Source organism: Acomys russatus, chromosome 3, assembly GCF_903995435.1.
Source record: "Acomys russatus chromosome 3, mAcoRus1.1, whole genome shotgun sequence".
Classification (NCBI taxonomy): domain Eukaryota; kingdom Metazoa; phylum Chordata; class Mammalia; order Rodentia; family Muridae; genus Acomys; species Acomys russatus.
The window spans coordinates 72339265-72361498 of NC_067139.1; the positions used below are offsets into that span (position 1 = coordinate 72339265).

Sequence of the window (22234 nt, forward strand, 5' to 3'; positions counted from 1 at the left end):
AAACTCAATTTGTCCACCAATATTAAGGTTTGGTGACCCATGTTGTTCATATGGTACTGGGGCTGGGGATGTAACCCGGTCGGTGCTCTCCCGCAACACACAGTCCTTGGCTTCCGTCCACAGCACTGAGTGAGCATCACGCACTAACCCATGTCCTTAAGCCTAGCACCCAGGAGGCAGAGGCAGGAGGATAAGAGAATGCAGTCATCCTCTGCTGCACTGTGCATTCAAACACAGCCGGGGGCATTAGATCTGCTCTGTAATTTAAGAAAAAAGATACGAGGCCTCTAAATTGGGGGCAGTGGAGATGGGGTGCGGGACTCTTAATCTATAATATAAATGCTGGAATATGATAGAATTGGTAGGGGTTTTTTTGTTTGTTTGTTTGTTTGTTTGGTTTGGTTTTTTGTTTTTGTTTGTTTGTTTGTTTGTTTGTTTTACCAGATTCTGGTAATTAAAACTTAGAACTTAACTATATTTTTGTCATTAAAATAAAAGTTTGCAAGAAAGAGTTTTAATGAAAAATTCCTATGTCATGATTAGGTTGTTTATAAGATAGGAGCAGGTTGAATCCCTGGCACCAAATGATACTTTACATTTGTGTTAAAAGGACTTGCAGTTAAGTGTGTTGTTGAGATTTTTCATATTTTCCTATTTTATTTCAATATAAATAGATATGTCATTCAGGAATAAATTAAGATAAGGTTGAATGGAAAATTGTTTTGGAAGGAAACTTTTCTTTTAGATAGTGGAAATAGATATCACAAGTCTCAAATGATGGAGTCATTTTTCTATGGAGATAGTTTTTACTGTTTTAATTTTTAAGAATAGAGAAAAATGCCAAATAATTTTATAAATCTCAGGCCTGAATGAAGGGTTTATATATATATATCTGAAATTTAAATAATTTTTTTATTTTATTAAGTTGAATTTTTGGGTTAAAATTAAGCAGTTTGGTGGCATTTGATAGCCAGGTTTTAAATCTAGTATGCTAGTTAAATTTTCCAGCTATAAAATAACCCTGCCCGGGAGTTTTAAACTAAAGAATCTGATTCTAATTAATTCCAGTCCTTAAAATGTAATAGTTGCAAATTTATTCCTCTCAATAAATATGATCTGCGTTTACATGTGTGTTTTATGAAATTAATCCCATATTGGGCTCTTAACGCATTAAATTAGTCAATTATAGTCTGTTGGTCATATTTTTATGAAGATATTTTTCCACCATAAAAATGAAATTTTGGTTTATATAGATTTCCTATTTCAGAATGACCTCGTTGCCTATTTCTAAACTGCATTTTTAACTGTATTAATATATAAAAAGTAAGCCTTACTTTGGAGTTAAAAACTCAAGCCTACAAAGTGAGTCCAGGACAGTCAAGGCTACACAGAGAAACCCTGTTTCGAAAACCAAAAAAACCTCATATACCAGCCGAAGAATTTTAGGTAATGCTGGTTACCGTGTCTCTTGTCTAAAAAGCATCAGACATGTCCCAGTCTTCACCATCAGCAATAACGGCTTTTGAAGAATTTGTTCCTTTCTATACAAATACTTCACAAGGTTTTTAATCTTTTTATAAATAACTTGTATTTCTTTTTCCTTGGTTTTTAGGTCCCTGGTTGCTAACCTTGCCGCTGCCAATTGTTATAAAAAAGAAAAGCACCTTGATGTGGAGAGGAATTGGATATTGGTAGAAAAAGCCAGAGTTTACTACATAGCTGTAAGTGTTCGCTCAAACTGGGAGCCACGTTAGCTCAGCGGACTAGAGCCGCTGGCTGATACATTCTTATTGGGAAAACTTCCTTTACCTCACCCTGCAGATAATGTACCTATCTGGAGCACATGCTTGGTTCACTATTGTAATTACACAATAGAAATACAATCTTTAATGGGTGTGTCCTTCGTGTTACCAGCTTCACGTCTACTGCTTAGCAATATTATAAATAATTTCTCAGTCACACAGAATTCTGCACTGTTAAATCCGTTTCATGAGCTCTTTTGAAATAGTTTTACAAACACATTTTTGGCAACTTATTATAAATGATATGAGCACTGTGTGAAACAGTAGTAATGTAAGTATGCACTGCTAACAGTTTGAGTTTATTTGCCTTAAAAGGATCATAATTGCTATTTATTCCATAATAATTAGTGTGACACCTTTTAATTTAATATTTCAAAAATATTGATTGTGACAAATCTCTTAAGTCTGAAAATAGGGCAGCATATAATTTGAGTTAAATTTTCTGACAGAAGAATAATTGGTTAAGAATTAATTTCTAAGGTAGAAGTACACTAAAAACTGCCTTGAACTAATCACCCCCATGATTGCCTTGCTATTATATGAGTTAAACATGGCTGCTCACACAGGAATATACACCTGTCACTTTATGGCAGGATTTCGTGTCGTTCAGTTTGGACAAACGGCTGCTGCCACTGTGTCTGAGCTGTGTGAGGCAGCCGGGAGGGCATGTTTGAGATCGATTGTCCTGCACATCAGTGTTTATTGAACACATAGCTGTTTATTTCCGTCTAGTGTTAATATCTCCTACAGCATGCTTATGTGCACTGCTCCAGGCTTTACAATACGCTGTTGATTTCTCTGTATAGCAGTTTCTGCCCCTTTGTAGCTGTCACATAAATGCTTACATGGGATTACATATTGGACACCATACTACCGTTTCTAGAATTTAAGATTTTCTACCTTTATTATTTTATTTTAGTCCATTTCTTTTTTAAATATATTTTATTAATTTATTCATATTACATCTCAATTGTTAGCCCATCCCTTGTATCCTCCCATTCCTCCCTCCTTCCCATTTTCTCCTTACTCCCCTCCCCTATGACTGTGACTGAGGGGAACCTTCTCCCCCTGTATATGCTCATAGGGTATCAAGTCTCTTCTTGGTAGCCTGCTATCCTTCCTCTGAGTGCCACCAGGTCTCCCCATTCAGGGGATGTGGTCAAATATGGGGCACCAGAGTTCATGTGAAAGTCAGACCCCACTCTCTACTCAACTGTGGAGAATGTCCTGTCCATTGGCTAGATCTGAGTAGGGGTTCAAAGTTTACTGCACGTATTGTCCTTGCCTGGTGCCATAGTTTGAGCAGGGCCCCTGGGCCTAGATCTGCCCATCATAATGTTCTTCTTGTAGGTTTCTAGGACCCTCTGGATCCTTCTATTTCCCCATTCTCCCATGCTTCTCTCACCTAGAGTCCCAATAGGATGTCCTCCCCTCTGTCCCACTTTCCTGCTGAGTGAAAAACTCTGAGATTCCATGTTACACCCATCAGAATGGCTAAGATCAAAAACTCAAGTGACACCACATGCTGGCAAAGATGTGGAGAGAGACGAACACTCCTTCATTGCTGGTGGGAATGCAAATTAGTACAGCCACTTTGGAAATCTATCTGGCACTATATCAGAAAACTGGGAATAGGGCTTCCTCAAGACCCAGGTATTCCACTCCTTGGAACATACCCAGAAGATGCTCCAGTACACAACAGGGACATCTCAGCTATGTTCATAGCAGCCTTATTCATAATCGCCAGAACCTGGAAACAGCCTAAGTGTCCATCAGTAGAAGAATGGATAAAGAAACTGTGGTACGTTTACACTATGGAATACTATTCAGCTATTAAAAACAAGGAATTTCCGAAATGTGTGGATAAATGGATTGAACTAGAAATGATCACAATGAGTGAGTTAACCCAGAAGCAGAGAGACTCAAATGGTATATACTCACTTATATTTAGTCCATTTCTTAAAGTAACTTAATTTTTCTTTAAGGCACAGGCAGTGGGTTTTTGTGGTGTGGTTATCATTATTTGTTTGAGACAGGATCTCACTATGTAGCCTAGGCTGCCTGCAAACTCTATGATCTTTTTACCTTGGACTCCCAAATGCTTGAACTGTACATATACGTCACATTAGTTCAAGACCAGAGTGGACAGCATAGTGATCCCTCGTAAGTAAGTAGGTTGGGTTTTGTTTGTTTGTATTTTAAAGAAATTATTTGCTATTGAAAAGATATTTATGGTAGCTGGAGATACAGCAGTTGGTAAAAATGCTTGTCTATCAGCACAAATATAGTTGTGCTCACTTGCAGGTGGAGTCTAGAGTATCAGAACTTCAGGGTCACCCTTGACTATATAGTAAGTTTGAGCCTATCCTGGAACACAGGAGACAGGGTTTATAATTTGTAAATCAGCCTGGACTCGAACTCACAGTGACCCACCTGTAGCTGCCTCCCAAGTGCTGGGATTAAAGGCGTGCACTACCACGCCTGACTCTGTAATTTGGCCTTCCAACGTTGGATCAAAACTTAGAATATATATGTAATCAAATTTACAAGTGTTCTTTTTAAGGACTTAACATTTTTGCAGTATGTTCTGGAAGATTTATTTAAATCGATGCATGATTGTAAATGGATCCATCATCTTATTGTGTTTGGGTTTAAAATATGTTACCTGGTTTTCTTTCTGTTATGAAAAATCTGGGAACAGTAGCTGTGAAAGCAAATTGATATGTTATAATTAAGAGAAACTGAGAATGTAATGAGATAAAAATAACATAAATATTACTTAATATATGTTGAGATTTGCTTTTCTTCTCTTCAAAATCTAGCAAGGACTTATATATTTGCAGACTTTACTTGAAGTCATTGCTTTAACTTTATTAGACCATAGAAAAATTTTTAAATAGCATCTTTTCAAGACTATACTCATAATAATATACCTTGGAAGAGAAGGTGAACTAATGGATCTTTTTTATTTAAGATATCCTGTGAATGATAATTGATTAAATAGTAGGTCATACTTCTCTATAAAACACTTACATAGAATTCAAAGTGTCTTTTGAAATTTAGTAATTAATCTTTGTAATATTCCTCTGAGATTATTAAAGAGGTGGAACAGTTGAACTACACTTGACCTTTTATCCCAAAGAGCAATTTTTGATCTTTTATGTGTTAAAATTTCCATTCTCTTTGGCAAATCGGTGTTTATTGTATAGATTTATTCCTGATTTTTTTTTTTTTTAAACTCTGATATTTTGAGTGACAAATTCTAGACGGCTTCCTTGCCTTTTCAGGGCTTAACTGGTTGCATTAAGCCTTTATCTGAAAATGGCCTTGCGGGTAACCTTAAGGTGTACTACATTTAAAAATTAAAAATTAGACTAGTGAATCGGGCATAAAGATGCATGCCCGTAACCCTTAGCCTCTAGAGGCTGAGATGGACTGGTCAGCTCTTTTTCAACTTGACACGGGTAGTGTAATGTAGTAAGAGGGAGTTTTCTTCATCATATTGGCCTGAGGGCAAATGTATAAAACCATTTTGATTAATGATTGACTTAATGAGGGTCCAGACTGCTGTTGGCAGTGCCAGCCTTGATCAGGTCCTGAGCTGTATTAAAAGCAAGCTGAGTGAGCAATAGTTAAGAAAGCCAGGAAGCAACATTCCCCATTGGTCTTTGCTTCAATTCCTACCTCTAGGTTTCTGCTTGGGTGTCCTGCTTGGGTGCCCTGACATCCCTCGATGATGGATGGTGATGGGAAAAGTATAAGCCAAATAATCTCTTTCCTCCTCCTCCTCCTGTTGCTTTTGTTCATGTTCTTTATCACAGTGATAGAAACTGAACTAAGACAGAAGATGACATGAACTCAGACTGTCAAGAGGCCACACAGCATTTCCACATCCTAAAATAAAAAGTCAATGTATAAATAAAACAGTGAAATTAAGTAGATGGGGTTGTTTGTTTCACATAGAGCTTTTCTTGTTAGTGTATGCCCAACAGTAGAAATGAATCTCAGCCATGCAGGAGTTTAGAATATTATGTGCCAAATCGAACCCAAACAATGAAATATAAAATGAAGGTAACAGTAGATAATTTGGGGGAGGGGTAAGTTAATTATTTCTCTTCTTAATCAGTTTTCAAAAAAAGGTTGTAGTCCCACTGTGTGTTAACGTGACACAGCAAGGGTAATATTCTAAGAGGAAATTTCTCCATCAGATTGGCCTGGTGGCAAATATGTAAAAATTGACTAATATTTATTTAATGAGGATCCAGGCTCACCTCACACTTGCAGCAGTTCTTCTGTTTGAGCCTCCCCAATGCTCGGATCTTAAGCATGTGCCACCATACTCAGCCATCATTTCTTTTTATTTTATTTTTTATTAATTTATTCAAATTACATCCCAATTGTTATTCCCTCACTTTTATCTTCCCATTCCTCCCTCCCTCCCTCCCTCTTTCACCCTTTTCCCCTCCCCTAGGTCTGTGACAGAAGGGGACCTCCTCCCCCACCATATGGTCACAGCCTATCAAGTCTCATCCTGGCAGCCTGCTTGTCCTTCCTCTGAGTGCCACCAGGCCTCCTCTCCAAGGGGAAGTGGTCAAATATGGGGCACCAGAGTTCGGTCAGAGTCAGTCCCCACTCTCATGCAACTGTGGAGGATGTGCTGTCCATTGGCTAGATCTGAATAGGGGTTCAATGTGTACTGCATGCATTGTCCTTGGTTGGGGCAGTAGGTTGAGCAGACACCCTGGGTTCAGATCCGCCCATCATGATGTTTTTTTGTGTGAGTTTCTAGGGCCCTCTGGATCCTTCTATTTCCCCATTCTCCCATATTTCCTTCACCTAGAGTCCCACTAGGAAGTCCCCACATCTATCCTGATCTCCTGGTAAGTGAAGTCTTTCATTGGACATTCCTTTTGTGCTAGTGTCCAATCATAACTGATTATATACCATGTGAGTCTTTCTGGGCCTGGGTTAACTCTTTCAGGATGATCATTTCTAGTTCCATCCATTTGCCCATAAATTTCAAGATTTTCTTGATTTTCTAGCTGAGTAGTATTCCATGGTGTAAATATACCACAGTTTCTTTATCCATTCTTCGACTGAGGGACAAAAAAGTTGTTTCCATGTTCTGGCTATTACGAGTAAGGCTGCTATGAACATGGTTGAGCATATGTCCTTGTTGTATGATGGAACATCTTTTGGGTATATTCCAAGGAGTGGAGTAGCTGGGTCTTGAGTTAGCCCTATTCCCAGTTTTCTGAGAAAGCGCCAAATTGGTTTCCAAAGTGGTTGTACAAGTTTGCACTCCCACCAGCAATGAACTAGTGTTCCCCTTTTTCCAGATCCTCGCCAGCATGTACTATCACTTGAGTTTTTGATCCTAGCCATTCAGATGGGTGTAAGATGGAATCTTCAGAGCCGTTTTGATTTGCGTTTATTTGATGATTAAGGGCCATGAGCATTTCTTTGTAAGTGTTTCTTGGCCATTCAATATTCCTGTTTTATTCTAAGCCCCATTTCTTAATTGGGTTATTTGGTTTGGTGATGTTTAATTTCTTGAGCTCTTTATATATTTTGGATGTTAGACCTTTGTCAGGTGTAGGGTTAATAAAGATCTTTTCCCAGTTTGTAGGCTGTTGCTTTGTTCTGACGACAACGTCTTCTGCCTTACAGAAGCTTCTCGGCCTCATGAGGTCCCATTTATTAATTGTTGACCTTAAGGCCTGGGCTGTTGAAGTTCTGTTCAGGAAGTTGTCTCCTATGCGAATGCATTCTGGGCTCCCCCCTACTTTTTCTTCTAACAGATTTAGTGCCTCTGGTTTTATGTTGAGGTCTTTAACCCACTTCGACTTGAGTTCTGTGAGTGATGATAAATATGCATTTTTCTACATGTAGACATGCAGTTAGACCAGCACCATTTGTTGAAGATGTTACCCTTTTCCCATTGAATAGATTTGGCTTCTTTGTCAAAAATCAAGTGTCCAAATGTGTGTGGCTTTATTTCTCGGTCTTTAATTTGATTCCACTGGTCAACCAGACCTTTGATATACCAGTACCATGCTGTTTTAATTACTTTTGCTCTATAGTACATCAGCTATCATTTCTTAATTTTCACAGTATTCTTTAGAATATTTTCAAGGATGACCTTGAACTTTGTATCCTTCCACCTCTACTCCTACCTGCTGGGATTGTAGGCTTATACCACCATGATCAGTTTATGACACACAGGGAAACAAACCAAGGCTTTATGTGTACAATGCAAAGCTCTCTACCATTTGAACTATAGCCACAGCCTCTCAGGAAGCTAAATTCTGTCCATATCATTTTTTTTTTTTTTTTAGAGAAATACCTGGTGATCTCTTTAATAGTTACAGATTTTCAAATTATATAAAAATTTCATGCTATAATGTTTTTTGTAACTCGTTTTTTTTGACAACTATCAAAAGTAAAACTCTGTACCACAAAGGAAAGGAAATCTTTGCAAATATCAATGTCAATGTTCAATTAATACAGTAATCTTTTTACCTAATTAAAAGAAGTAAGGTAGTCTTGATTGTAAAAGCGTAGACTCTAAAGATAAGTTGGAAGCTTTGAGGTTGTTGGCTTATGACATTATAATGAAGATTGAGAATTTCATCTGAAATTGGAAATCATGCTTTGTACTATTCTCATTTCTAAGAAAATAAGCATATGTGTACACATAGATCCCCAAATTAATTAGTAAATCATCAACTTAAGTATTTTTCCTTCTATTTGCTTTCAGTATTACAGAGCAGCAAGCAATAGCTTGAGATAATCAACTGTTTACTGAATCTCTATAATAAATATGATCAAGAGAGAAAATGCATAAACATTATGGCATTAGTGTATATTTTATGGGATATTTGTCTGTCTTCAAAAAGGTATATAAATTGAACAAAAAGTTATCCCTGAATATTGGCAGTCTGTATTCTACCATATTTACTGAGCGCATATTATAAAATTTTTATAGCTCAATATGATTTAATCAATAACTTCTGTTGTCTCTGTCCTCCAGACAAATGGAATTCAATCAATTTTAACAGCTTTATGGCAGTATCTATGTGCCATTGTATTTGCCCATTTAATACACACATTTCAATGGATGTTAGTGTATTTATAGAATTCCGCAGTCATCACCATAATCTAATTTTAGACCACTTATATCATCAATAAAAGGCCTACAGTGTCCATTAGCAATGCGCCTGGATTTCATCTGCTCTCTTGCTTCTCTCACTATAGTTTCAGTAGTGTTCAAGTGTCAGACTAGTGAACGTTTGTCCTTGTTGGTTGACAGATATAATGGGAGTGATCTGTCTGTTTTGGTCCTTTGTTCTTGCCTATTTCTGTTCTGCAGGTCTTCTAGAGAAGATCCTTTAAACTTTGATTCTAATTTATCTCTTCAGTATGTAATGCATGTTTTAGAGTTGGTTCATTCGTAAAATGCCAGATTGTTTTTCTTATTTGTGTAAAAATGTAGAGTTATGAGTGGTGTTTTGTTTTTTGTTAAATGGCAAAGTAGAATGGGACAAGATGAACAAGCCCTCTTCCTTCTAGTCCTTATTCGGGAGGTCACGTTTTTACATGTATTTATGTGTCCCTTTGGTCACTCTCAGAACAGCTTGGGTTTCTTGTATGTGTGCATTGGTATCTTTTGAATCCAAGCTCTTAAATTGACCACAATGTTTCATTGTTTGGTCTCCTTACTTTTGGGTCCTTGAAGCTCTAGCCTTTTAGAACTTACTCACAATCTCCTTTTTACCAATATTGTTATACTCTCACTAAAGGGATTAGCAAATTCTAAGTGGCTGAATGTTTCTGAAAGACAGAATGCTGCTTCTGCAGCTTCTGCTCCTCTTGTGTTGGGCACAGCTGTTCCTACAGGGGCTTCTGGGGCTGTGGTACACCTTTGCTTGCTTTTCTCTGCAGCTCTGCTGACCTATCCCCTGCACTCTGTGAGTGATTCCATCTTTTTAAAGCATTTACTTCTGTTTCAATAGATTCTGTGAAGAATGTGGCCCTTTTTAAATAGTATGTCAGAAACAGCAATTAAATATCAAAGAGAATAACCCACCAGTGTTGTTAGTTCATCTTTTTCGGAGTGACATACATGTAATAAAGTTAATAAACACCGCATAGCTCCCATTTAAGCACTCCAATATGTTTTTTACATTTGTAAGGCTGCTAGGTTTAATGTGCCTCTACTTTGAAATTTGTAATAAACAATATAGACTTTGAAACATTTTTCCTGTAAACATCAACTAGCATTCCTCAGATACTATGACGTGGTTGTGTAATAGTTAGCAGTGTTTTCTGAATTTATAGTTCTTTTTGTAAAACTGATAGGTTAGCGCGCATGTATGTGTGTGTGTGTACACAATTCCCTTTGTTAAGCCAACCAATAATTTGTTTTTGGAAATTGTGGGATCAGACTCAATGGTGAAACAGTATGGCTTATTGTCAGCAATAAACAGATTCTTTAAAAATCAAATGTCTTTAATTCATTTGCTTTTTTTAAAAGCATGGACATATTTTGATTGTCTGAACATAATCAGTGACTTTTTAATGCTTAATGCTTCGCTACAGAGTTTCCCTAATTTCATTTTATTTTAGTCTGTCAAGGGGAGCGGTTATGGTGTTTTTGGAGCACACTCTAGTATTTTGTCTTCCTCAGATGAGCTGAATTGAGACTGTGCTTTGTAGGAAGTTTGTTACACAGTGTAGACACTGGTGAGAATGAGTATGTCCACTGGCTTATTAGTTTCACAGATGCTTCCATAATACTTAGTGTACTCCTGGGTATATTAAATTATCATATCCTGACAGCAGTCCTGAAACATGCCAGTCTTATAAAGCCATATTTCTGAGAGCTAAAGCCAAGCCTCAGTGAACCATAGCTGACATGCCATGTTAATTTCCATAACTATCATTACTGGGGGTTGCAGTATTTCTAAGACATGAAAAATCTTAATACATCTGCTCAGTAAAAAAGAAAAAAAGCACATTATATTACCTGATCCTAGGGTTTCTAATCATGAGGCCTGATTTTCTTCAGTCCCCAAATGAATCATTTCACAAATAATGATAAGCATCTTTGTTCTTATCATGGGTTATTAAATATTTACTTAAGTGTACAACATACCAAAACACAATATTTTGAGTGTTCTGCGCTCTCAGTGTGTACTATTCATGCTGTGAATGAAAACCTCTTACCATCTCATATAGTGTATTTACATATACAAATGATTTTGCCTTAAGTAGAAAAGACACAGCTGACAGATACATAGGTTAATTTGCTTTCTTAAATTGCAGCAAACTGTTCTGTGATCCTTTGTCTGGGGCTATTTTGTAGAGAAAGAAATCATCAAGCGACATTTTAAGGACATTGGCCTTTTTTATCTGATTCTCAATAAACTTATACACCTCAAAATAAAATATTTCTTTGAAAATTCTTACCTTCAAATCATTAATAATGGAAGGAATGGGCTTTTAATCCTGTAGCCCCTCCCCCAGTACAGCTTTTAGATTGTAGATAAACTTCCCCGCTCGGTAATTAACTGAGCTCAGTCATCGCACCCTGTATCATGTGATTTTTTTTTTTTTTCAGTGGAATACATTATTAGGGCACTTACACAGCCAGTCTAGCTGCAGCAGCCCAGGCGGCAACAGCAGTGCCATTTTTCACAAAGAAAATGTTGAACAGGAGCCAAATGTTTGGTGGCAGTCTGTTGCTAGGAAATCAAGGTCCTGAGGCGATTAATGACAAAGCAAGCAATAACAAGAAGGCAGAATTACAGATTTAAAAGAGAAAAAAGTGGTTGGTGTTATAATTACCCAAAGAAATCCGCACTCATTAAATTGGCTGTTTTTATGATTGACTTTAATTGGAGGTTAGCTCAGATATTTAGCTCTTTTCCCACCCCTTTAAACACACACAGGCACATAATCTGTAGAACTGCAGACTTGTTTTTCTAAGCATTGAGAGGAGCTTGCCCTGTAATTTGATCCCCACTGACAGATGCATTTTCTATGCTGCCATTTTGAATTAACCTATTGTAGAACAATTTTCTTCAGCCCTGTTGAATAAAACATCCAGTCTGATTACCTCGATGGATTTGATAGAGTAAAAGAATGTGCTTCGCATTGGAGTAGATTGTTTGCATGGACTCTACTGATTTTGAACTCTGCCAATAAGCGCAATCATTTGTAATAAATTTTCAAAGAAATTTCTGGTGAAAAGGTAATGAGAGTCACCCTTTTATAATTTAATGTTTTGGATCCCGCAGCAAAATAGTGTTATTCTTGTAAGGCAGTGTTTTATTTCTAGTATGCTTCATGTGAGTTCAGGGGGGAAAATCTTTTAAGTTTAATATTTTAGGAATACAATATTATATTTGTATACTCTAAAATAACCATCCTTACTCTCCCACAAACAATATTTTAATTTTTAGATTCAATAAAATTCAAAGCACTGTATTTCAAGAAATGGTCTTGATACATATTATGATTAACCATAGCGATTTATAAATTGGCATATTTCTGTCTTTGTAGTATCGTACTGGAAAGCCTTTATTTGCATTTTCTAGAATTCGATAAAGCACATCCCTAAGAAAGCACCTATCAGTTTTCCAGGTGTGACCCCAGAGGAGGAGTCTGAACTTATTTACTTATGAGAAGCCCGAAGAATAAAGTTTCCCTGCTCTCCAGGCTTCTAATCCAACACTGGAACAGAAGAGCCAAGCACATTCTGTCTGACAATGCACACGCTGCTAATCAGACGCCAGTGCCAAGCTGTCTGCTTTGTTAAATACTCAGCTCTGAGAGGCAGGAAGACAGCTGCTATAAGGATGATGAAATTTGGTGGTTCAATCTATTTTTGCTACCCTTGGGCTACCAAGATATTGTTAATTTAGACCACCCCAATTGGTACACTTTAGGGAGTTTTTTAAAGAGTTTGTAATTAAAATGATAAAACATCATTATTACATTGAATACCTTCTGTAAGTTTTACATTTTGCAGATACCTACTGAGATAACCCCAGCGTGTAATTTACAGTGATGTAATGGGTGTAATTGCATTGTGGAAAGGAAAGAGAATAGAGGGAGAGGAAGCTATGGGAGGTGAGTGCTTCCATTAGAAGACTTTTGAGATTTGCTTCTATTTCATCTAACTGTGTTCTATCCCAAAATTGCCTACCAATAATTGAATGAAGTGGCTGTAAACCTTAAGATACTATCTGGGGTTTGTTTTTTTGTTTTTTGTTTTTTTAAATAGATACCAACCTAGATCCTACCACCAGGGGGAGAAGCTAAAGACTTCAAAGTCCCCACTGATTATGATACTGGCAGCAAAGAGATTATACCTCTTAGATGCACATAGTTAATCACATCCCCCAAATGATTCTGCCTTTGGGACATGGGTTCTTCAATTTCATGTGAAGCTCATAAGCTTAACACGCAACTAAATGTAAATAAAGTGACAACTGTGCCCTCTGATGACTTATGGTAGGGGTCAGGAAGGTAGGACAAGCAGGCAGCATGACTGCTATTACTTTTCTCTCACCTGTCTAGTTGAGGGACAGCCCTTCTGATCCTCAGGGCTCTAGAGCTGCTGCCATCATAAGGCATCTGTTAGGCACTAATGACCACAGAATTGAGTAGTTCTCTAAGGTAGTTGTCCATTTTTTTGTCGCCATACTATATTTCATTTTTAATATTACCTCTAGAAAACAAAAATAATTTAAGCCTACATTTTTTAAAAGAAAAGTTTGTAGATTTTTGTCTTGGAAAAAGTACCTGCTGCAAAAAGCTAGTTGCATAGTGCTGGGATCCAGCTCTGCTGAGCATGAGCAGCACTGACGCTCGTGCCGTCTCCCATGGTGTAGAATAGGACTGAAGAACAGCAGCCAGTTACGAAATTTAGGTGCTTTTCCTTCCATCTTAGACCGTAGATTTACACATTACAAACCCTAAATGCTAACTACTTTTTTAAAACAGTAATTTTCCTCAGCTTATCATATAGGGAATATTTTTCTTGTAGTTTTAAGTTTTACTCACCAAAGAGTATGTATTTTTCTTATGTATTTTTGTATCCGTTTCAGATTTTAAAATGACATTTGATGGGAAGTGTTTGCCTATGATAGGCAGTGTTGGAGTGAGGGTGCTGTTCTGTTCTGCATGGGGCTACGTAAGGAGACACATGCTTCTCTGGAGTTCTAGAGCTAGAGGAACAGAAATGTGGTATGTGCCTCTTCAATAACCTGCTGAGGGTGTTGAATGTATCTAATTACACTGCAAATGCGTGACATAGTCTCACTCAAGAGTCACAGAAAAGGAACTGCCTTAAGTTATTGGAAAAAACGGTGTTTGGATTAGGAAAAAAAGCTAAAAGAAAAAAGAGTAGCATACAAACACTGTATGTAGGCTAGTTAGCAAGCTCGTTTCTCATTGAGTTGGGAGTTAGTAACTCTTAACCTGCTCTGGGCATGTCCTGGGGTGAAGTAAACTGATGATGGATGGTGAGAGCTAAGTTTTCTGCTATCAAAAAAGGACCATGTATTACAGATAAGTATGTAAAAGGGATAGCTAGGATGAACTGTAGGATATGGACCCATGTTGCCTTTAATGTGTAAAGGTGGGTATACATGGGAAAACTTACAGCTGTGCCTTTACATGGGTAGTGTGCATGCACATGTTTCCCAGCTGTATCCCTTTGGCAGGCCCTAGAAACAACGATTCTCCAGTAACAACAGACAACCCTATACTAAGGTCTAGTTTTATAAACCTCATTATTCAATAAAAGGGTCTGGAGCTACCTGAAAGAATACTTGGCTTTGAGTTCTGCCTAGGAAACTACAACAGAAGCATAAGTGTCTTGTAGTTCTGGAACAAAAGGAATAATTAGTAAAAGTAAAAGAAGACAGAGCCTGCCAGAGTGAAGTAAAAGTCATTAGTGACAAATTTTGAAGTGAGGAGGCAGAAACCTGACTCCTGATGCTCTTCTTCCAACCTCATGTTTGAGGAAAATCTCAGACAGATCCAAACAAATGGACATTCTAGAAATGTATATTCCTGGCTTTAGATAATAGCAATTCAGTAATGTTGGTACCTTAGTTTTATTAAATATTCAGAGGCCATGTAAGGTGATACTCACCAGGGCATGATGGCACACAGCTCAGAGACTGTCACAGAAGAATTGAGAGTCTGGGCCATCCTGAACCACACAACAGCACCACTCAAAGTACTATCAAGCCGGGCGTGGTGGCGCACGCCCTTAATCCCAGTGCTTGGGAGGCAGAGGCAGGTGGATCTCTGTAACTCCGAGGCCAGCCTGGTCTACAAAGTGAGTCCAGGACAGCCAAGGCTGTGACACAGAGAAACCCTGTCTTAAAAAAAAAAAAATAGTATCATCAATATTTTTTAATCTTTCAGTACCTTTCATGATCTCATGCATGCCTCCATCCCAAAGGTAGCCATTGTCCTTGGTTCTGTGGCTGTTACCCTATGTTTTTTAATACATGTGTAGCTTACTTGCTTATCTATCCCTAAATCTACCACATTTCTTAGCTTCCCTTTGTCATTTTTTTAACGTTCTGAATAATTTCTTTTTATCTATTTTCCATTGCTGCAATTTTGTCTTCAGCAATTTCTATTATTAAACTGTCCACTGAGTTTTTATATCTGTTGCTTTAATTTCTTACTATCAAAATGTTTTCTTGGTTCTTTTTCTCCCATTTCTTTTTCTTTTTTTGAATTTTATTTTATGCACATTGATGTGAGGGTGTCAAATCCTCTGGAACTGGTGTTACAGACAGTTGTGATCTGCCATGTGGGTGCTGGGGATTAAACTAGGGTCCTCTGGAAGAGAGATGGTTAACTGAGCCATCTCTTCAGCCCTAACTCCCATTTCTTATTTTTAAAATTATTTTAATCCCTTAAATTAATTAAACCTGTTTCTCGATTGAAACTAACTTAACATTTAGAACCTTCCGGTTCTTATTTTGCTGTTGTTTCTGCTTCCGTTTACTCAAGCTGCCTCGTTTTCCAGTGTGTTGAACTGTATTTATTATTTGTGGTAAATAACTTCCGAGTCTTTGATGAAGATTTATTTCCAGCCAGGCGTGGTGGTGCACTCCCAGCACTCGGGAGGCAGAGGCAGGTGGATCGCTGTGAGTTCGAGGCCAGCCTGGTCTACAAAGCGGGTCCAGGACAGCCAAGGCTACACAGAGAAACCCTGTCTCGGGGGGGGTGGGGGTGGGGATTATATATATATATATTTCCATTTAATCTTTCAAAAAGCCTGGGGTCCCATCAGTTTGAGGACATATTCTAATAAATTCTGGGCACCACGTTTTTTGGGTTTCATATGTAACACAAGTTCCAGATTCATAAGCTTTCATAAGGATAGACTTGTGGTTAAATTTTCAGAGAAACATTTTTCCCTCTCCCCAACATGGAGGTTAAAACTGGCTAATCCTTTTTGTTCAGTCTTTCTGTGGGATGGGCTTAATTGTGCTTTATTCTCACATTAAGCATGTAACCTCTTCTTGTCCCATGTTTATGTAGAACATGAAGTGGAGTTTATCCCCTTGGCCTTGGGCTCAGTGGATGTTGAGCCTTAATTTATCAAGTGTTCCAGCTTCACATTGTGGCTGATTTCAGGCTTCCACGATGAAGTCACTGAATTTCAAGTTGGAAGAGATGGGTGAGGGCAGTGGGCTTTCCTGCTCTGTCTCTAGCTCTCCCCTGACAGTTTTTGCGTGGCTGTGAACCCTGCAGTTCAGTTGGCAGGGTTCTGCATCCCCCAGAAAGAAAGATGTCTCAGCGTTGTTTCCTTACTGCATGCATTTCTATTTTTACTTTGTTTACCTTCTAAATATAATCTGTAACCCAGCAATATATTTTGAGGAAAGAGTCTTTTTGTTTTCCTTTCGCTATACCTCTCCATTTCTTGTTTTGAGCGGCAAGGCCGTGTCAGAGCACCTAGTCAGCTGTATTGCCAGAAATAGAAGTCTGTCTTGTTCACGAATGTATTGTTTTGTTTTTGAGAAACAGAAAATACATGAAATGTTAATGTTAACCGGAATCTTTATCACACATCTTTGTTTTATAATAGGTATCTCTGTGTTTTCATGTAATTTATCTCATTCTATTATGTCACATGGTGCTATTTCTTCTATTTAATGAATGTTTACTTGTGTCATTAAGTATCCTTGTACAATATCTCTGCACAATTAACTCACGAGTGTAAACATAAAAATCTTTAGACATAGGTAATAGCATATAGAGAAGAAAAAAATCCTATCCCTATGACATTTGAAAGTAATTCTACCTGAGTTATTATTCATTGTAGCATTAGCAGCAACTGTAAACTATTGGGAATTTAAAAGACCATTCATAGAAGAATATATGGTAGTTTTTTACCCAATGCAGTGCTGTACTTACGAAATCTTTTTATTAAGAGTAGTTATTTCAGAAAATATTTGTAGGCAGAAAGAAGAATACAGGTGCCTCCTCTTGTGTAGGACAAGAGAAGGCAGGATGTGAAGCATTCGGGGAAGGTAAAGCACAAGGCCAGAGGAATTAAAGTAAGTAGGAAGTAGGGTGGGAGGCCAGAGGCCTGTCGATATTTAGAGTGTAGCATGTGATACTGTTTTAATTTCTAACACCCCATTCTTCAAAAGATTAAAAACTAATAATACTGGTAGAATGGGAGACATGAAGTTGTAAACAACCTACAATAAATATGCACTGTGTACGCAGATTAGATCTGAATTATTTGTATAAATGTTTGAGCTTGTTGGTTTGTTTTTTGAGTTAATGTAGCCCGGGCCCGGCTTGAACTTCAGCTGGCATCAAATTCAATCTTTCTGCTTCTATTCCATGGTATTAGGAGCACAGGTATAGACTACTAGGCCCGACAGAAATAAGAGATTTATGATATCCTTTTAACCATTCTTGCATGGATAGAAAAGAAAGATATCTTGCTTACTGTACATATCTGAAGCTGGCTGGCAAACATGGAGGCTATACTAGGCTTGAGGGATGGGCCCACATGATGTTGCCGTCATCATGATAAAATTCAGGAGAAATCATCAGTAGCTATAGCCTCTAAGAGAACACATTCCTGGAGAACAGGACATGTGCATGGTCTTACAATCAACACACCACGACAGGCTGGTGCCGTACTGTTGTGACTTTGTGCAAACTAACCCATTTTTTTCTAATTCTGAGCATCTCTGTGTGTGAAAAAGATGGTTAAAATTCTCTTCAGACAAACAAAACATTTTCTGCCACTTTACTGAGGTTGCCTCTTCACCATCTTTCATGTGTGTGATTGGAGTAGTGCAGGAGGAAAGTAAAACTTATTCATTGGGCCTTTAATCAAGTTGGGATAACTAATGGATTTTCAGCCAAAAAGAGTTTCATGAGAAGGGAGTTAACAAAATTAAGAACTGCTTAATAGCAGTGTGTAGAGAGTGAGAGACTTTGGAGCACTCAGCCCTAAATGTCTTTACCACACCTCTCCCTTCAAGGATCGGGAGTCTGTGCAGAAGAAGTGGAAAAGTTCTAAAACCCAGAGGTGCTCAAACAGCATTTTTCCAGATACAGCAGGATTGATGCAGAGAGACTGTGACCCCTTGCACAGGATGCCAGCATGAAGAAGGGGGGACGTGGACAGTAGCTATGGGAGAGGGAAAATCCATTTTCATCAATGGAGTGACACTGGATGTATGACCCACACTACTCCAGGGCAAGCCCCCATACTTAGAAGTAGTTTGCCAACACAAACCGGGCTTCATATTTCTCTCTGTGTGTACATAGGTTTGGTTGGGTTTTTAGGAAAGAAGTGAGGTTGAGTGAACAGCATTGGCAACGCTGTTAAATGGTTGTAAACTTTTCCCCTTTGGCGAACTTTATAGCATAGTAGCTAATGTTATTGAAACTTAGGCTATTGATTTGTCATTTGCCCAGAGTTGTTGAGGTAGAAGTGGACCCTTTACATTTTAATCCATCAATTGTAGGTTTAGGTCTACAGAAATATTTTAAAATCATGATCTGTCTTCCTAAATTACATAAAAGTGTTATAATTCAATTTGTTTTCATAATTATAGCATCTGTAATTAGTTGGATCATTGATGATACAGTACTAGCTCCAGAAAGTGGCAAAGTTATTTTAAAGCATATGTAGGGGTTTGGAGTATAGATCACTTGCCGGCATAGGTTAGACCACAGGTTCCACACCAAGCATAAAAAAAAAAAAAAAAATACAACCACACAAATATATAGTACTTTGAAATCACTTAAAATAAAAGCAAAAACAACTGAGATGTAATTTGAATAAGTTAATAATAAAAAAGGAAAAAAGAAAAAATACCTTCGAAAAAATAAATAAAATAAAAGCAAAAAATTAAAGAGACTCCTAGCTTCATCGCCTTTCCCCAGAAGAACATAGGGGCTGAACCTAAGCTCTCATGAGTCTAGGCCAGCCCTAATTCCCAGCCTTCATCTACCTCTTCTTACTTCCTAGGACGTAAGAAGAAAAGGTAGCTCAGGAAGTGCATAGGCTGGCAGGCTGAGTGTCTGAGCATCTGACAGCTCTGGAACTTCTGTTCCTCCTCGTTCTCTTTTGTGCTTGCATGTGTGCAGTGCATTATTTCAGAGGGTGGCTCATCAACAGCTCTGAGTGTCTCTCAGTTAGAAATTCCTTCGGCTATGTGCAAGCAAACACTGCCCATTAATTAGCAACCCAACACAGAATCATCTGTCGATGACAAAATTACCAAAATGGATCATCCATAAGTGTTTATCCTGCAAACAGTGCATCAGAATGTCATAATCTCATTTCATTAAGAAATTTACATACACACCAGATTTTAGAGTGCTCCTTCATGATGAACATCTACTTCCACACTGTTTGTGTTTGGAAACATTCAATAGCCAGTCTCGAATTTAAAATTTTAATTGAATGCTTAAAGAATTACAAGTGTTCCTTTCCCTAGCACTAATGCTAACCAAAGTGCTTTTCTAAACTGCTAAGAATGGACTGAAGATTCTGCTGAGGGCTTTAGATACTTATCGGCCTAATTGAGCCATCATTTGTTGACACAAGGAAAATCATGTGACCTACTTTAATGCATTTCTTCGTAACAGCAGGAGGCTAGAATGTGGCTCATCCAAGAGTAAAGCCAGCAACAACAGTGTCATAGGGCATGGGAAAATAACGTTGGTTGTACAGCAGTTAAGTTAAGGATAGGAATGTGATACAGTCATGAGCTAGACATTGTAGACATTTTTCTTCAGTTGTGTAATTCTGATGTTTAAATCACTTAAGTAGTTCACCTAATAAGTATTTACTGATGCTTACAGTTCCTGGGCATTTTAAGGGAATTGTTGGCTTGTCAAATTGATTGACACAGGAGTAGCAGATGATGGTAGAATTAAAACTGGTATCGATCACTAAAGTAGTCAAGTACTCTTAAAGGCTTTTGAGTGACAGGGAGTATGATGAAAACTGTGCTGGATACATTGATCTGGCCTGAGTGTCTTAAACTAAAGATAAGACAGATTGTTAATTATTAGGAAGTAATTATTACTTTAGTCTTTACCAAGATAAACGCAAGAGTAGAAAATGAATATTTTTATGTGGCTGGGTAAAACAAATTGGAAGTCACCTCACTGATTGACGTGGAGATCCATAGCTCCTGTAGTAAGTCTAGAGGCGGAAATGGCCATCTGGGGACAGAGTGGGCTTGACTGCAGGAAGATGAATGCTAACAGCATCTATGTGACACTTTAAATGGTGAAAGAAAAAACTGGAAACTGACGAGACTGAGAGGCGTAGTTCTGAGGGATGGCTTATCACTGACTAAAGTGACTAATGGACTTCGATTACAATAACAATAAAAATTAAAAATATTAAAGCAAAGGTTTTTCTAGATCATCAAATCAGAATTTGTTTTTAGCAAATTTGTCTTAAAGGAAAATTCTTCCTATCAAAATTCAATGACTATACGGTTTTCACAAAGGGTATGTAACAGAGAAAGAACATGAATAAAGATACTTGTGTAATTACAAATTAATACACTGTTTTCTATTTTTAAAAAGCAAATTTATATAACTATGTATATCATTGTCTTGTCAGCTCTATAACTTTAGAATTAAATCTATATAACAACATCACAAAACTATATTTGAATAAGAAAATAATACTTGGGCTAGGGTGTAGTTCAGTGATAAAGCACATTTTAACATGTGGAAGGTCCTACATTCAATCTACAGCACCGAAAAGAAAATAAAGGAAGGTGGGCGAAGGAGGAGAGGAGGAGAGCAAATGGCACCACATGAGAGCCTAAATGCATTAAGAAGAAATGAAAGAACTAGAATAATAATCAAGTTTATGTGATAACCATGTAAATATATACACGTCTTCCAATGTAGTGATGAATATAAATGTGTTGCTGATTTTGTAATACACATATACTTCCGTGTGCATATCACGCAAAGGGGCAGGGATTAGCTGTGTGAGAATATTTCTGTATCAGTGGAATTTAGTTTGTGTTATTCTGAAGTAGATATAAGTTGTATATTGTAAAGCTTAAGGACACAAAGAATCCCATCTTTTTCAATTGTTTTGCCGTAGTCAGTAGGTTAAAGAAGAGAAATAGACTTTGTCCTAAACTTCATACCTGAAAGTCAAGTGAATCACAACTTAAATCTAAAACTATTAAAAATATGAAACGGTCAGGAAGAAAACAGGGAGGAAATCCTCTGAAACTGGAGCCTATCAAATCTCTATCTAAATTTTCATTAGGTAAGTAAGCAATGGAACTGAGGGCATGCTAGTCAGCAAAAGATCTGTGGAGTATCACTTTGCACATGATACAGTTTTGTATGTGTGTATGTGCTTAGTTATTTGGGTTTTCGAGACAGGGTTTCTCTGTGTAGCCTTAGCTGTGCTGGACTCTCTTTGTAGACCAGGCTGGCCTGAAACTCACAGAGATCCACCTGCCTCTGCCACCCAGAGTGCTAGGATTAAAGGTGTGTGCCACTGTGCCCAGTTGCATGTAGTATTTCTTAAGAAACCCACTAAAAATAATTTAAAATAAGAATTTGGTAAATTAAAAAAAAACATCAGACATAATGGAAAACAAAAATGAAAATCTAAAGCCTAGTGAATCAAATGGGCACAGTACAGATAAGAACATTGAAGTGAAGAAATGGGAAGGTTTAAAGAAGGACAGCTGTGTTACAGACAAAGGGCAGTCCTTACCTAGTAAACTGTTCTAGGAAAAAATGTTAGGCCAATAAATTTAAATTTTAATACAATTTGAATTTTGTTTTCTGATTTTTTCATATATTCTTTTTTCATTTATACATTTTTTTAATTGTCCCATTTGTCCCAGCCAGATTTATAG

The 22234-nt window shown here is 37.6% G+C and overlaps 1 protein-coding gene across 3 annotated transcripts in view; it reads left to right on the top strand.

The window, feature by feature from the left end:
• The window catches only part of Adk (adenosine kinase), a 397266-nt gene that overhangs the window by 190803 nt on the left and 184229 nt on the right, over positions 1–22234 (top strand). For all 3 annotated transcript variants that reach the window (XM_051142845.1, XM_051142848.1, XM_051142847.1), the window contains exon 6: positions 1613–1721. In XM_051142845.1, the coding sequence (XP_050998802.1) occupies positions 1613–1721 (109 nt within the window). The remainder of the gene's footprint in view (positions 1–1612; positions 1722–22234) is intronic.